Below are 16,122 nucleotides of genomic sequence, written 5' to 3' on the forward strand. Positions count from 1 at the left end.
GCCATGACGTGGAGGACAGTGGACAGTCATGATGTGGAGGACAGTGGACAGTCATGACATGGAGGACAGTGGACAGTCATGACATGGAGGACAGTCGACAGTCATGAAGAGGAGGACAGTAAACAGTCATGACATGGAGGACAGTGGACAGTCATGATGTGGAGGACAGTGGACAGTCTAGCCGTGGAGGACAGTGGACAGTCATGATGTGGAGGACAGTGGACAGTCATGATGTGGAGGACAGTGGACAGTCATGAAGAGGAGGACAGTGGACAGTCATGATGTGGAGGACAGTGGACAGTCATGAAGAGGAGGACAGTGGACAGTCATGACATGGAGGACAGTGGACAGTCATGCCGTTGGGGACAGTGGACAGTCATGATGTGGGGGACAGTGGACAGTCATGACATGGAGGACAGTGGACAGTCATGACGTGGAGGACAGTGGACAGTCATGACATGGAGGACAGTGGACAGTCATGAAGAGGAGGACAGTGGACAGTCATGAAGAGGAGGACAGTGGACAGTCATGACGTGGAGGACAGTGGACAGTCATGACATGGAGGACAGTGGACAGTCATGACGTGGAGGACAGTGGACAGTCATGACATGGAGGACAGTGACAGTCATGATGTGGAGGACAGTGGACAGTCATGATGTGGAGGACAGTGGACAGTCATGAAGAGGAGGACAGTGGACAGTCATGACATGGAGGACAGTGGACAGTCATGACATGGAGGACAGTGGACAGTCATGATGTGGAGGACAGTGGACAGTCATGACATGGAGGACAGTGGACAGTCATGACATGGAGGACAGTGGACAGTCATGATGTGGAGGACAGTGGACAGTCATGACATGGAGGACAGTGGACAGTCATGATGTGGAGGACAGTGGACAGTCATGACATGGAGGACAGTGCACAGTCATGATGTGGAGGACAGTGGACAGGCATGACATGGAGGACAGTGGACAGTCATGACATGGAGGACAGTGGACAGTCATGACATGGAGGACAGTGGACAGTCATGATGTGGAGGACAGTGGACAGTCATGACATGGAGGACAGTGGACAGTCATGACATGGAGGACAGTGGACAGTCATGATGTGGAGGACAGTGGACAGTCATGACATGGAGGACAGTGGACAGTCATGATATGGAGGACAGTGGACAGTCATGATGTGGAGGACAGTGGACAGTCATGACATGGAGGACAGTGGACAGTCATGATATGGAGGACAGTGGACAGTCATGATGTGGAGGACAGTGTGTAGTTGTTGTGACGTCTCCATACCTACAAAGCCAGGTCTACACTGACAGAGGAAGTCTCCCATGCCGTCCTTACAGAGACCGTCATTCTGACAGGGTGCCGAGTCACACTCATCTATGTCACTCTCACACTTAGCTCCTGAGAGAGAAACACATTGTCACAGTCATATAAGACAACTAACCAATTGCCCGAGGGGATGTGATATATGGACACAGCCCTTAGCCGTGCTATATTGGCCATATATCACAAACCCCTGTGGTGCCTTATTAGTATTATAAACTGGTTACCAAGGTTATCAAAGCAGTAAAAATAGAAGTTTGTTATACCCGTGGTATACGGTGTGATATACCACGGCTGTCAGCCAATCAGCATTCAGTGCTCGAACCACCCAGTTTATAACTAATAATAACTTGTCATTGCTCTAATGGTCATTGTTTGACTGAAAGCTTAAGTGTGTGTGTAGCCGGTGTGATATGGCTAGCTGGTTAGCGGTGTTTTAATCGGTGATGTCACTTGCTCTAAGACCTTAAAGTAGTTGTTTCCCTTGCCCTGCAAGGACCTTGGCTTTTGTGACATCATAGGTAACGGTGCTTCGAGAGTGACTGTTGTTGATGTGTGCGGAGAGTCCCTGATTCATGCCCAGGTTGGGGCGAGGAGAGGGACGGAAGAACACTGTTACATGTGGAAGTTCTCTTTTCATTCCATTCATAACTGTTTTAGTTTACCTGTGAAACCAGGTAGACAGGTGCACACGTATCCCGCCCCCACCTCCTCACACGTGCCCCTGTTCTGACACGGATTCAGGAAACACTCATGGAACACCTGAGGAGATACAGGTACAGTCATGTGGTTGTGAGTTATGGTTATGAGTGTGGAGTGTGATCACTTCAGGAGGAAGAGAGCATTTCATTCTCACATTCCGTACTCATCCTACTCAGAAGCATTACTGATTACAACTCATCATCCCCAGTGCACTCTAGTCTAAGAGAACTTCTCTGGGGACCTTTGTTTAGTTCCCTGTAAGTTACCAGGACGTCATTGAGGACCATGTCAGGTCCTTTTGGGATGTTTTAAGGACTTTCATTTTACTAGTCCTTAGGACAACACGTGATGACGTTTTTAGGACGTTCTTGGGACGTTGTGTCATGGCCCCCTGAATGTTTTGTCTAGTTACCGGTTTGTCCCAGGAACGTCCCAGAGGAAGTTCTTGGGACATTGTGTCATGGTCCCCTGGAGGTTTTGTCTACCTCCCGGTTTGTCCCAGGATGTCCCCGAGGACGTTTTTAGCACGTTCTTGGGACATTGTATCATGGTCCCCTGAAGGTCCCCTGAACATTCTTGTGTCATGGTCCCCTAGAGATTTTTGTCAGGGGATGGTCGCAGGTGTCCCAAACAATTTAAGTAAAGTGATGAAATGGTATGGGTGTTTTAAGGTAAGTGGTACGCTGTCCAGCTAAAATAGTATAAAAATCTTTAATCAGTGAAAATATGATTACATTTGACATGATTACTGACTTTTCAATATGACCCAACCTGTGATTTCTGCTGCTGTACCACAAAGTCTGTAGCTTTCTCTGAAGTCTTCTACACATTCAGTACGTATAATACAAATGTGCACTTAACAAAAGAGTGCTATCGCAAATCAATCAAATCTAATTTTATTCGTCACATGTTGCGAATACAACAGGTGTAGAATTTACTGTGAAATGCTTACTTACAAGCCCAACAATGCAGTTTTAAGAAAATAAGAGTTAAGAAAACATTTATGAAATAAACTAAAGTAAAAAAAGAAACACAATAAAATAACGAGGTATATACAAGGCGATACCGGTACCGAGTCAATGTGCAGGGCTACAGGTTAGTCGAGGTAATTGAGGTAATATGTACATGTAAAGTGCATTCAGAAAGTATTCAGACCCCTTGACTTTTTCCACATTTTGTTACATTACAGCCTTATTCTAAAATGGATTAAATGATTTTCCCCTCATCAATCTACACACAATATCACTTAATGAAAAGCGAAAACAGATTTTTAGAAATTTTTGCAAATTCATGACAAATAAAAAAAGAAATACCATATTTACATAAGTTTTCGGACCATAGGTACTGAATGAGTAGAAGACACATTTTCTATGAGCCTCGAAATTGAGCTCAGGTGCATCCTGTTTACATTGATCCTCCTTGAGATGTTTCTACAACTTGATTGGAGTCCACCTGTGGTAAATTCAATTGATTGGACATGATTTGGAAAGGCACACATCTGTCTATATAAGGCCCTACATTTGACAGTGCATGTCAGAGCAAAAAGTAAGGCATGAGGTCGAAGTAATTGTCCGTAGAGCTCCGATACAGGATTGTGTCGAGGCACAGATCTGGGCAAGGGTAACAAAAAAGACTCTCAGGCCAATCAGGCCTTTATGGTAGAGTGGGCACACGGAAGCCACTCCTCAGTAAAAGGTACATGACAGCCCGCTTGGAGTTTGCCAAAAGCCACCTAAAGGACTCAGTCCATTAGAAACAAGATTCTCTGGTCTGATGAAACCAAGATTGAACTCTTTGGCCTGAATGCCAAATGCCACGTCTGGAGAAAAACAAAAGAGTGCCAGCATGGTGGTGGCAGCATCATGCTGTGGGGATTTTTTTCAGCGGCAGGGACTGGGAGACTTGTCAGGATTAAGGGAAAGGTAAATGGAGCAAAGGACAGAGAGATCCTTGATGAAAACCTGCTCCTGAGCACTTGGGACCTCAGACTGGAGCGAAGGTTCACCTTTTAACAGGCCAACAAACCTAAGCACACAACCAAGACAACGCAGGAGTGGCTTCGGGACAAGTCTCTGAATGTCCTTGGGTGGCCCAGCCAGAGCCCAGACTTTAACCCGATCGAAAATCTCTAGAGAGACCTGAAAATAGCTGTGCTGCGACTCTCCCCATCCAACCTGACAGAGCTTGAGAGTATCTGCAGAGAAGAATGGGAGAAACTCCCAAAATACAGGTGTGCCAAGCTTGTAGCGTCAAACCCAAGAAGACTCAAGGCTGTTATCGCTGTCAAAGGTGCTTCAACAAAGTACTGAGTAAAGGATCTGAATACTTAAGTAAATGTGATATTTCAGTTTTTTTTTTATTATAAATGTGTACAATTTCTAAAAACCTGTTTTTGCTTTGTCCTTATGGGGCATTGTGTGTAGATCGATGAGCAAAAAAAAAGATGTAATACATTTTAGAATAAGGCTGTAACGTAACAAAATGTGGAAACAATTCAAGGGGTCTGAATACTTTCTGAATGCACTGTAGATAGGAGCAAAGTGACTATGCATTGATAATAAACAGCGAGTAGCAGCAGTATAATAAAAGGGGGATCAATGCAAATAGTCCAGGTAGCCATTTGATTAATTGTCTAGCAGTCTTATGGCTTGGGGGTAGAAGCTGTTAAGGAGCCTTTTGGACCTCGACTTGGGGCTCCGGTACTACTTGCCGTGCGATAGCAGAGAGAACAGTCTATGACTTGGGTGGCCGGAGCTTTTGACAATTTTTAGTATAGAGGTCCTGAATGGCAGGAAGCTTGGCCACAGTGCCTTACGGTCAGATGCCGAGCAGTTGCCATACCAGGCGATGATACAACCGGTCAGTATACTCTCGAGGGTGAAGCTGTAGAACTTTTTGAGGATCTGGGGACCCATGACAAATCTTTTCAGTCTCCTGAGGGGGAATAGGGGTTGTTGTGCCCTCTTCACGACTGTCTTGGTGTGTTCGGACCATAATAGTTGGTGATGTGGACACCAAGGAACTTGAAGCTCTCAACCCACACTGCTATTCTCTCATTTATTTAATTGACTTATTTCAGTAATTTGAGGGTTTTCAGAATAGTTGTCTAATGCTGGTGGGGCATATTATTCTGTTTTAATGTTACTCCGGAATTTCATTGTATTTCAGAGCTGAGGTTTACTTTGAAGTGCAAAGTGTAGGAATAGGCCTACAGGTGAAATCCGTCAGGAGAGGACATGTTAAATAATAATGACTGTATGAATAAACATACACAATGTAATTATGTGTGCCAAATATTTAAGTTCCAAAACACTGTTGAGGAAGAACTTGTTCCAACGATCGGGCAGAGCTTGTTTTTAAGAGTTTATTCACGCAATTGCAAGGAAGTTAACTCTCCTGAAATTTCCCGGGGAGGAACTTGATTATTTACAAATCACACAGTCTTTATTTACTTCATCTACACAGAGCTGTTTACCCCTCCAAGGGGGAGGCAAACTTACAAAAGAGATAAGGGGTAATTGGCTCCACTTCCTTAGAAAAATAATAAAAACAAGAACCAGTTCTAACCAGTTCTCACAGCCTATGTGTCTAAGATAGGGGATGATTGATAAGACCTTTAGAGCCTAAACAGACAACGGAAGATTTCAGCCTGGCTGGCTGTTAGTGTCTCAGAGATAAGGAGACAGTAGTAAATCACTCCTCTGTGTGGTACTGTATGTAAAGAGGTTACTGGACAGCTGTGGAAAACGATCAGTTGAATACTATTATTCAACTCAAGCATTTATTAAGCATTAGACTTTGCTCCAACAATCCTAAAAGTACTTTTTGTGGGTGGGTGTCCCTAGCATTGCCAAAAGACAAAGAGCTGTGACTGGATCAGTGGTTCACCAATCAGGGCTTTAGCAACAGTAACAAGGGGAGATGTGTAGTGAAACTAGGGTGCGCGTTCCCTGGGTAAAAAATGTTTTGGAGGAGGAGAACATTTCTTTGCGACCATCAGGTGACGTCTCCGGGACAAACTGGGTATTAGACAAAAACCTCCAGGGGACCATGACACAACATCATGACAACTTTAGGCGACCATTTCGTGACATCCCAGGGACGTCCTAGTGACTCATTATTGTTTGCAGGGTAACCCCTTGAGGTCTCTTGAGGACATGGGTCAGTAAGTCAGTCAGTCTCACCTGGCTGCTAGCCTGGTAGTCCTGGGATACCACCACCTCTGGGGCTGATGTCACACTCTCCTCCTTGGGCAGGAAACTAGAGCCAAAACCTGACAGAGGGGAGGGAGAGAGTGATGGATGGGGAGTGATGGATGGGGAGTGAGAGAGTGAGAGAATGTGAGAGAGTGAGAGAATGTGAGAGAGTGAGAGAATGTGAGAGAGTGAGAGAGAGAGAGAGAGAGAGAGAGAGAGAGAGAGAGAGAGAGAGAGAGAGAGAGAGAGAGAGAGATTCATTAAGCTCATATTTATTCTACCAGCCACGGTTGGTTCTCATACTTAAGGCCTTTGTTTTGTAGGGTATTTCATTCCCCAGTAGTCACATGTCTAATACATTTCCATTATTTCCTGAGCCTTTATGAGATCCCTTTTCCATTCAGTGGCCCAGTCTCAAACAATGTTGTATGTCTACAGTCTCAAATAATGCCCTGTTACCAGTCGAGTGTCATTTTGACCAGAGCCATGTGTCAGTAGTCCTATGAGGAATATAATGGCATTACAGATGCAGACTCAGGTCAAAGGTTGGGCACTATAGGGGAAAAGGTGTCAGGAATAAACTAGAATTCAGTTCAAACTTGATTTTCACCAGAGGAACATTTGGTTGCATATATACTGTATAAGCAATAAGGAATGTGAAGTAATTAAGTAAATCAACTCATCCAGTGTAGTGTAAAAGTAGGGTGTGATGTGAAACTCAGCCAGTGTAGTGTAACAGTAGGGTGTGATGTGAAACTCAGCCAGTGTAGTGTAACAGTAGGGTGTGATGTGAAACTCAGCCAGTGTAGTGTAACAGTAGGGTGTGATGTGAAACTCAGCCAGTGTAGTATAACAGTAGGGTGTGATGTGAAACTCAGCCAGTGTAGTGTAACAGTAGGGTGTGATGTGAAACTCAGCCAGTGTAGTGTAACAGTAGGGTGTGATGTGAAACTCAGCCAGTGTAGTGTAACAGTAGGGTGTGATGTGAAACTCAGCCAGTGTAGTGTAACAGTAGGGTGTGATGTGAAACTCAGCCAGTGTAGTGTAACAGTAGGGTGTGATGTGAAACTCAGCCAGTGTAGTGTAACAGTAGGGTGTGATGTGAAACTCAGCCAGTGTAGTGTAACAGTAGGGTGTGATGTGAAACTCAGCCAGTGTAGTATAACAGTAGGGTGTGATGTGAAACTCAGCCAGTGTAGTGTAACAGTAGGGTGTGATGTGAAACTCAGCCAGTGTAGTGTAACAGTAGGGTGTGATGTGAAACTCAGCCAGTGTAGTGTAACAGTAGGGTGTGATGTGAAACTCATCCAGTGTAGTGTAACAGTAGGGTGTGATTTGAAACTCAGCCAGTGTAGTGTAACAGTAGGGTGTGATGTGAAACTCAGCCAGTGTAGTGTAACAGTAGGGTGTGATGTGAAACTCAGCCAGTGTAGTGTAACAGTAGGGTGTGATGTGAAACTCAGCCAGTGTAGTGTAACAGTAGGGTGTGATGTGAAACTCATCCAGTGTAGTGTAACAGTAGGGTGTGATGTGAAATTCAGCCAGTGTAGTGTAACAGTAGGGTGTGATGTGAAACTCATCCAGTGTAGTGTAACAGTAGGGTGTGATTTGAAACTCAGCCAGTGTAGTGTAACAGTAGGGTGTGATGTGAAACTCAGCCAGTGTAGTGTAACAGTAGGGTGTGATGTGAAACTCATCCAGTGTAGTGTAACAGTAGGGTGTGAGGTGAAACTCAGCCAGTGTAGTGTAACAGTAGGGTGTAATGTGAAACTCAGCCAGTGTAGTGTAACAGTAGGGTGGGATGTGAAACTCAGCCAGTGTAGTGTAACAGTAGGGTGTGATTTGAAACTCAGCCAGTGTAGTATAACAGTAGGGTGTGATGTGAAATTCAGCCAGTGTAGTGTAACTTACTGGAGCAGTGTTGTATGGCAGTGGCCCCGGTGACTGTGGTGGTGCCGTAGAAAGGGCAGGCGAGGCAGTAGGAGCGGCCGTGGTCGGGTTGGTAGTAGTCTCTGGGGCAGGGGTAGCAGGGGACCAACCCTGTTCGAGAGAAATGACCTGCCAAACAAGGAACTGGAGGGGAAGGGGAGAGGGGAGACAGTTAGTCAGTGTCACAGATGAAAGTAAGCTCAGTAATCATATTTTTATGCAGAGTCAGTGAGTTCAGTCTGAGTGTCATGTCTGTGATTTCCCCTCCCCTCTTTTATTTTATTTAAGGCAAGTCAGTTAAGAACATTCTTATTTACAATGACGGCCTACCCGGCCAAACCCGGACGACGCTGGGGCAATTGTGCGCCGCCCTATGGGCCTCCCAATCACGGCCGGATGTGATTCAGCCTTGATTCGAACCAGGGACTGTAGTGACGCCTCTTACACTGAGATGCAGTGCCTTAGACCGCTGCCTCTTCACAGGGTCCGTGGCGAGTTCCGAGTCTGAGTACTGTATAGTTTCTGTCTCTCTCTCTCTCTAACTCACCTCCACACTCAGACATCTCCCTTGCCCCGCTGGTGACGGTGGAGGTCTCATCCGGACAGACCAGACACTCTCTGGATCCAAACCCAGGCTGGTAGTGCCCCAGTGGGCACGACTCGCACGTCTCCAGCCCGTTCACAGAGTAACTTCCAGGCCTGCACTGCTCTGAAAACACACACACAGAAACACATACACTATAAACATATCACAGTAAGGAGGTCATTGAGTTTATAGCCTTCGGGATATTGTAGAAATGGTGCCACCTGCTCATGATGAATATAGTTGATGATACAGTATTTTAGGACCCAACATTTTCCCCGGTCAGTTCTGACTAGGTACTGGGACCCAGTGTTTTTTTCCTAGTCAGATCACTTGGTCAGAAAAACTCCAGGCCTATGTACAGTATAACCAATGTATGAGGACCTTGTACATGTATTTTACCTCTGGAGGGTTACAGCATTTACCTCTGGAGGGTTACAGTGTTTTACCTCTGGAGGGTTAGAGTGTTTTACCTCTGGAGGGTTAGAGTGTTTTACCTCTGGAGGGTTACAGTGTTTTACCTCTGGAGGGTTACAGTGTTTTACCTCTGGAGGGTTACAGTGTTTTACCTCTGGAGGTTTACAGTGTTTTACCTCTGGAGGTTTACAGCATTTACCTCTGGAGGGTAACAGCGTTTTACCTCTGCAGGGTAACAGCGTTTTACCTCTGGAGGGTAACAGCGTTTTACCTCTGGAGGGTAACAGCGTTTTACCTCTGGAGGGTAACAGTGTTTTACCTCTGGAGGGTTACAGTGTTTTACCTCTGGGGGGTTACAGCATTTATCTCTGGGGGGTAACAGCATTTACCTCTGGAGGGTAACAGCATTTACCTCTGGAGGGTAACAGTATTTACCTCTGGAGGGTAACAGCGTTTTACCTCTGGAGGGTTACAGTATTTACCTCTGGAGGGTAACAGCATTTACCTCTGGAGGGTAACAGTATTTACCTCTGGAGGGTAACAGCGTTTTACCTCTGGAGGGTAACAGTATTTACCTCTGGAGGGTTACCGTGTTTTACCTTTGCACTGGTCCTGGCTGCGTGCGTGGAGGTAGGCTGTGGAGGATCCATCAGGACAGGTTTTACACTCCATCTGACCCTCCTGTTCCTGGAAGGACCCCAGCCAGCAGCTCTCACACTCTGCATACTCTAGGGAGTAGTAGGTTCCCACCGGACACTGGACTGGAACACACAGAATACATAACCACATATAATTAGCTACATTACCACACATAACCAGACATATTTACACATTACCACACATAACCAGACATATTTACACATTACCACACATAGCCAGACATATTGACATATTTCCACACATAGCCAGACATATTGACATATTTCCACACATAGCTAGACATATTGACATATTTCCACACATAGCCAGACATATTTACACATTTCCACACATAGCCAGACATATTTACACACATAGCCAGACATATTTACACATTGGCACACATAGCCAGACATATTTACATATTTCCACACAAAGCCAGACATATTGACATATTTCCACACAAAGCCAGACATATTTACATATTTCCACACATAGCCAGACATATTTACACATTACCACACATAACTAGATAGTAGTAGATCCCCACCGGACACTGGGCTGAGGCACACAGCAACCCATATGGACACTCATTCATTCATTAATGAATCCATCCGTTAATTAGTTCATCCATCCATCAATCCATTAATTAATTCATGAATTAATTCATTAATACCGTATGTGGACACTGTGAAACTGGAGACCACGCTAAAGATATATACTGTTACTGTGTGTATCTCAGGGCCCACTACTCACCACACATCCTCCCCTTCAGTACAGACCCAGGTCGGCAGAACAGAGAGGCCCTCTTGCTCTCCAGGGACTTGGGGTCAGCCACCACAATCATCTCCGAAGACACGTGATATGACGACAGAGGCTGCTTGGCCAGCGTCCGCTTCAGTCGATTGGTCAGCTGCTCCAGGGTCCGCAACAGGCGCTTCTGATTGGCTACCTCCACTGAGTCGTTCCTGGACGAGGGCAACGGGATGCTTGCTGGGAGAATGGGCACAGCTCAAAGGACGGGACTCGAACGACAACAACAACAACTAACACTCAATTCTAAATCCGTCCCTACTCCCCTCTAGGCCAGGGCTATTCAATGGCTATGCAATTCCGACCCTCTAAGGCCAATTATCTGGTAGTTAAATGATCAATTAATGTAATTGATTGGCCAAAGACTTCACTCCCAGACTCCCATAATGAATATAATTATCAATCAATCACCTACCCTGGTCTGAAACAACTTTATTAGGTAGCCAAGTGCTTCCCAATGGGCAGTAAAGTGTACGTCCATCAGGCATTATGTGAGCACATCCAAAGAAACTTGCCAGGTGATCGTTTGATGGAACAGATCAAAATAAACAAAATATACCGGCATACTGTCATATGCTTAGTAACATGAACATGAGTGTGTTAACACGGGTATGATGACAGTCCCTTCACCATAGCTACCTGTGATGTTGAAGAAGATCTGTATCTTTTGGTCTCTGGTGGGGCCGGTGATCTTACGGTGCCTCTTGGCGCGGTAATGGGAGGTTCCCGTCCTGCCGGTACTGTCCTGTTGCATAGGAGTTCTCTGGCTGTCCGTGGCAAAGCCTGTATCGAAGTAGGCATAGTCCTGACCACTCTGGGGTCCCCAGTTACTGCCCCATCCTCCTGGACCTAGGAGACGGGAGGCAGAGGATGAGACAGAGGGGAGGCAGAGAGAAGACAGAGGGGAGACAGAGGGGAGGCAGAGGGGAGACAAAGGGGAGGTAGAGGGGAGACAGAGGAGAGGCAGAGGGGAGGGAGGGATAGGAAGAGGGAAGGGAGGGAGGGGGGAGGGAAAGAGGGGGAGGTGTAGGGAGAGGGGAGACAGAGGGGAAGAAGAGGGAAGGGAGGGGGGGGGAGGGAAAGAGAGTGAGGGGTACGGAGAGGGGAGAGAGAGGGAGAGAGGGGAAGGAAGGAAGAGGGGGGAGAGGGGGGGTTATAGGGCAAATACATTCATGTCGAGGCTCTACTGCTTGTACAGTACAATCTTATAGTTGGGGCAAGGAGTTTTTACAGGCAACATGACCTGTCCAGGAATAAAAAATCTGAGCCGTTCGTACAACCTATAACAAGGTCACATGATCACATGGTCAGGGAAAAGTCCTTGCCCAATAGTAATTGAAAAGGTCTTACCGATGGCGAATCCATTCTCATAGTCGTAGTTGTACTCCAGACAGTGGCCCTGTGACATCACATCTAACTTGCAGGCAACATCATCATTACTGCAGATGGTCGGGAGCTATGGATACAGTTGAGAGAGAAAGGAAATATGTGTGTGTGTGTGTGTGTGTGTGTGTGTGTGTGTGTGTGTGTGTGTGTGTGTGTGTGTGTGTGTGTGTGTGTGTGTGTGTGTGTGTGTGTCTGTGTGTGTGTGTGTGTCTGTGTGTGTGTGTCTGTGTGTGTCTGTCTGTGTGTGTCTGTCTCTGTGTGTCTCTGTGTGTGTGTGTGTGTGTGTGTGTGTGTGTGTGTGTGTGTGTGTGTGTGTGTGTGTGTGTGTGTGTGTGTGTGTGTGTGTGTGTGTGTGTGTGTGTGTGTGTGTGTGTGTGTGTGTGTGTGTGTGTGTGTGTGTGTGTGTGTGTGTGTGTGTGTGTGTGTGTGTGTGTGTGTGTGTGTGTGTGTGTGTGTGTGTGTGTGTGTGTGTGTGTGTGTGTGTGTGTGTGTGTGTGTGTGTGTGTGTGTGTGTGTGTGTGTGTGTGTGTGTGTGTGTGTGTGTGTGTGTGTGTGTGTGTGTGTGTGTGTGTGTGTGTGTGTGTGTGTGTGTGTGTGTGTGTGTGTGTGTGTGTGTGTGTGTGTGTGTGTGTGTGTGTGTGTGTGTGTGTGTGTGTGTGTGTGTGTGTGTGTGTGTGTGTGTGTGTGTGTGTGTGTGTGTGTGTGTGTGTGTGTGTGTGTGTGTGTGTGTGTGTGTGTGTGTGTGTGTGTGTGTGTGTGTGTGTGTGTGTGTGTGTGTGTGTGTGTGTGTGTGTGTGTGTGTGTGTGTGTGTGTGTGTGTGTGTGTGTGTGTGTGTGTGTGTGTGTGTGTGTGTGTGTGTGTGTGTGTGTGTGTGTGTGTGTGTGTGTGTGTGTGTGTGTGTGTGTGTGTGTGTGTGTGTGTGTGTGTGTGTGTGTGTGTGTGTGTGTGTGTGTGTGTGTGTGTGTGTGTGTGTGTGTGTGTGTGTGTGTGTGTGTGTGTGTGTGTGTGTGTGTGTGTGTGTGTGTGTGTGTGTGTGTGTGTGTGTGTGTGTGTGTGTGTGTGTGTGTGTGTGTGTGTGTGTGTGTGTGTGTGTGTGTGTGTGTGTGTGTGTGTGTGTGTGTGTGTGTGTGTGTGTGTGTGTGTGTGTGTGTGTGTGTGTGTGTGTGTGTGTGTGTGTGTGTGTGTGTGTGTGTGTGTGTGTGTGTGTGTGTGTGTGTGTGTGTGTGTGTGTGTGTGTGTGTGTGTGTGTGTGTGTGTGTGTGTGTGTGTGTGTGTGTGTGTGTGTGTGTGTGTGTGTGTGTGTGTGTGTGTGTGTGTGTGTGTGTGTGTGTGTGTGTGTGTGTGTGTGTGTGTGTGTGTGTGTGTGTGTGTGTGTGTGTGTGTGTGTGTGTGTGTGTGTACTCCTGTGTTCTCACCATGTCTCCTAGTTTAGTGCTGAACTCCCCAGTGAAGGACTTGATCAGGTCCAGGTCATCACAGCGAGAGGCTTTGAACAGCATCTCAAAGGGCTTAAACCCATGGTTGGCAATACGGTTCACTGGGATAGAGGGACAGGACACACACACACACAGACATGCAAACACACGCACACACATTATTTCATTTCAATAATGAAAAGCATGCATGTACAGCTACTGTAGACTGTAACTGTAATTTAAGAGGTGGAAAGAGAGGATGCGACTAAATATGAAATTTTTTATCACTGGTACTATTTTCACAATCATGTGGTGAATTTTCAAAACTCTTTGTACAAAACTCCAAACTAGTAACACTTGTAAACCAGCCAGTCTTACATTTAAAACCTTTTATTGTGCATTCCTTTTGTTTGACGACATCTTAACCCCAAATAAAAGTTTACTGTGAAATTTAATGAGTACATTGGTTTAATCACCAAAACACAATATAATGACATCTTCCATATTAAGTCATTTTAACAACCAGTTAATCCAATAGCAAATTTAAGAGACATGATTCAAAATTGCCCTTTGAATGTAGTTTGCAACAGTACTGTAAATTACAATACATTACACTGTTTTCACATTAGGCAATACACTTGCACTACCCATTAAAATGTATCAATTTATAGGTGTGATCATTGAAGACAAAGATGTGATCATTGAAGACATCTTTCACAATGTTATCAAATGAAATAAATTAAAGAAACATCATGTTTAGCAGCCACTAGTTTGCATTAAGTCTGTCTTAAGCAGTTGGCCATATGTTCTCATCGAAATCGCAGTAAATGTTCTCATTGGTCATACTTTAGCTTCTCATTGACATCACAGTAAATGTCCTCATTGTTCATGCACCTGGGGATAAACCTTTTGGCACGGCGAATCCAAGCCTGACATACTGTAGGTATGACGTCATTGCATATCTCATCCATGGCCTGAAGTAGGGTGGTACGCTCATGGGGATGGCAATCATACATCTTCCAGCTTTATTATAATCATGTATTGTATTTTACAGTATTATATTGCACTTGTGTTTTGTAGTTGTCCTGTATGTGGCTCAGTTCATAAGAGCATGGCATGTTTACTTCATAGGGGATGCATTTATTTCTTGTTTTGGACTATCTGGATTATTTGCATATTGGTATTGTATTGTATTGATATTGTAATACTGCACTGTAGGAGCTAGAAACACAAGCATTTCGCTACACCTGCTGTACCATCTGCTAATCTCTGTACGCGACCAATACACTTTGATTCAAATGTATTTGTTACATACCGTACATCGCTGATCTTGTCAATATCAGATGTTTTTGAAACTTACTGTGAAGTACAATCATAATACTCATCATCATAGTAGTACATTCGAGTATATATCATACACTGAACAAAAATATAAACGCAACACGCAACAATTTCTGAGATTTGACTGAGTTACAGTTCATATAAAGAACTCGTTCAATGTAAATGAATTCATTAGGCCCTAATCTATGGATTTCACCTGACTGGGAATACAGATATGCATCTGTTGGTCATGGATACGTGGATCAGAAAACCAGTCAGTATCTGGTGTGACCACATTTACATTTACATTTAAGTCATTTAGCAGACGCTCTTATCCAGAGCGACTTACACATTGGAAAGTTCATACATATTCATCCTGGTCCCCCCGTGGGAAATGAACCCACAACCCTGGCGTTGCAAGCGCCATGCTCTACCAACTGAGCTCTACCAACTGAGCCACACGGGACCACGGGACCACCACCACCATTTGCCTAATGCAGTGTGTCACATCTCCTTTGCATAGCGTTGATCAGGCTGTTGTGGCCTGTGGAATGTTGTCCCACTCCTTTTCAATGGCTGTGCAAAGTTGCTGGATATTGGCGGCTCCTGGAACACGTTGTCGTACACGTCAATCCAGAGCATCCCAAACATGCTCAATGGGTGACATTTCTGATGAGTATGCAGGCCATGGAATTCCAGCTTCCAGGAATTGTGTACAGATCCTTGTGACATGGGGCTGTGCATTTTCATGCTGAAGTTGCCTTTTATTGCCCCCAGCACAAGGTGCCCCTGTGTAATGATCAAGCTGTTTAATCAGTTTCATGATATGCCACACCTGTCAGGTGGATTATGAATTATCTAGGCAAATGAGAAATGCTCACTAAAAGGGATGTAAATAAATTTATGCACAACATTTTAGAGAAATATGCTTTTAGTGGGTATCTTTTATTTCACCACATATACATTATATTTTGTTCAGTATACTTTTATGTTTCTACTTTGCAGATACATTTTCATCATGTCGTTCTCAAAATATGTAGTAGTTAAACCAGTTCACATGTAAAATCTATAGGTTTAGCAAACGTTTAACGTGATCATCAATTAAGAGCAGTCGGGTTAAGTAATAGTCAAATGTATTTTAATCCTTGATACCCGTGTATCAATCTAAGTAAGGTAATAAAAAAATCCCCATCAAATGGGACTCGTCTGAAGTCGGTAACGCTGATGTGCCAACTTCTGTCTGTAGCATCCAAACCGTTTGAGCTGCAAACTAATATGAAGAGGGGTGACTCACAAACCCGCGGTAGTTTTCCATTTTGTTCTACGACCCCCACAAGTGTCACGGGACTCGTCTGAAGGTAACCCATACAAACGAATGGTATTATGGAGG

The 16,122-nt window shown here is 45.1% G+C and overlaps 1 protein-coding gene across 2 annotated transcripts in view; it reads right to left on the reverse strand.

Annotated features, from left to right (window-relative positions):
- Window positions 1–16,122, reverse strand: part of LOC139561737 (sushi, von Willebrand factor type A, EGF and pentraxin domain-containing protein 1-like) — a 207,787-nt gene that overhangs the window by 62,382 nt on the left and 129,283 nt on the right. For both annotated transcript variants that reach the window (XM_071379004.1, XM_071379003.1), the window contains exons 13-22: window positions 13,413–13,534; window positions 11,961–12,066; window positions 11,250–11,459; window positions 10,554–10,790; window positions 9,758–9,919; window positions 8,706–8,867; window positions 8,141–8,302; window positions 6,218–6,306; window positions 1,997–2,093; window positions 1,296–1,409 (exon numbers count right to left, since the gene is read on the reverse strand). In XM_071379004.1, the coding sequence (XP_071235105.1) occupies window positions 1,296–1,409; window positions 1,997–2,093; window positions 6,218–6,306; window positions 8,141–8,302; window positions 8,706–8,867; window positions 9,758–9,919; window positions 10,554–10,790; window positions 11,250–11,459; window positions 11,961–12,066; window positions 13,413–13,534 (1,461 nt within the window). The remainder of the gene's footprint in view (window positions 1–1,295; window positions 1,410–1,996; window positions 2,094–6,217; window positions 6,307–8,140; window positions 8,303–8,705; window positions 8,868–9,757; window positions 9,920–10,553; window positions 10,791–11,249; window positions 11,460–11,960; window positions 12,067–13,412; window positions 13,535–16,122) is intronic.

This window comes from Salvelinus alpinus, chromosome 31 (assembly GCF_045679555.1).
Source record: "Salvelinus alpinus chromosome 31, SLU_Salpinus.1, whole genome shotgun sequence".
Classification (NCBI taxonomy): domain Eukaryota; kingdom Metazoa; phylum Chordata; class Actinopteri; order Salmoniformes; family Salmonidae; genus Salvelinus; species Salvelinus alpinus.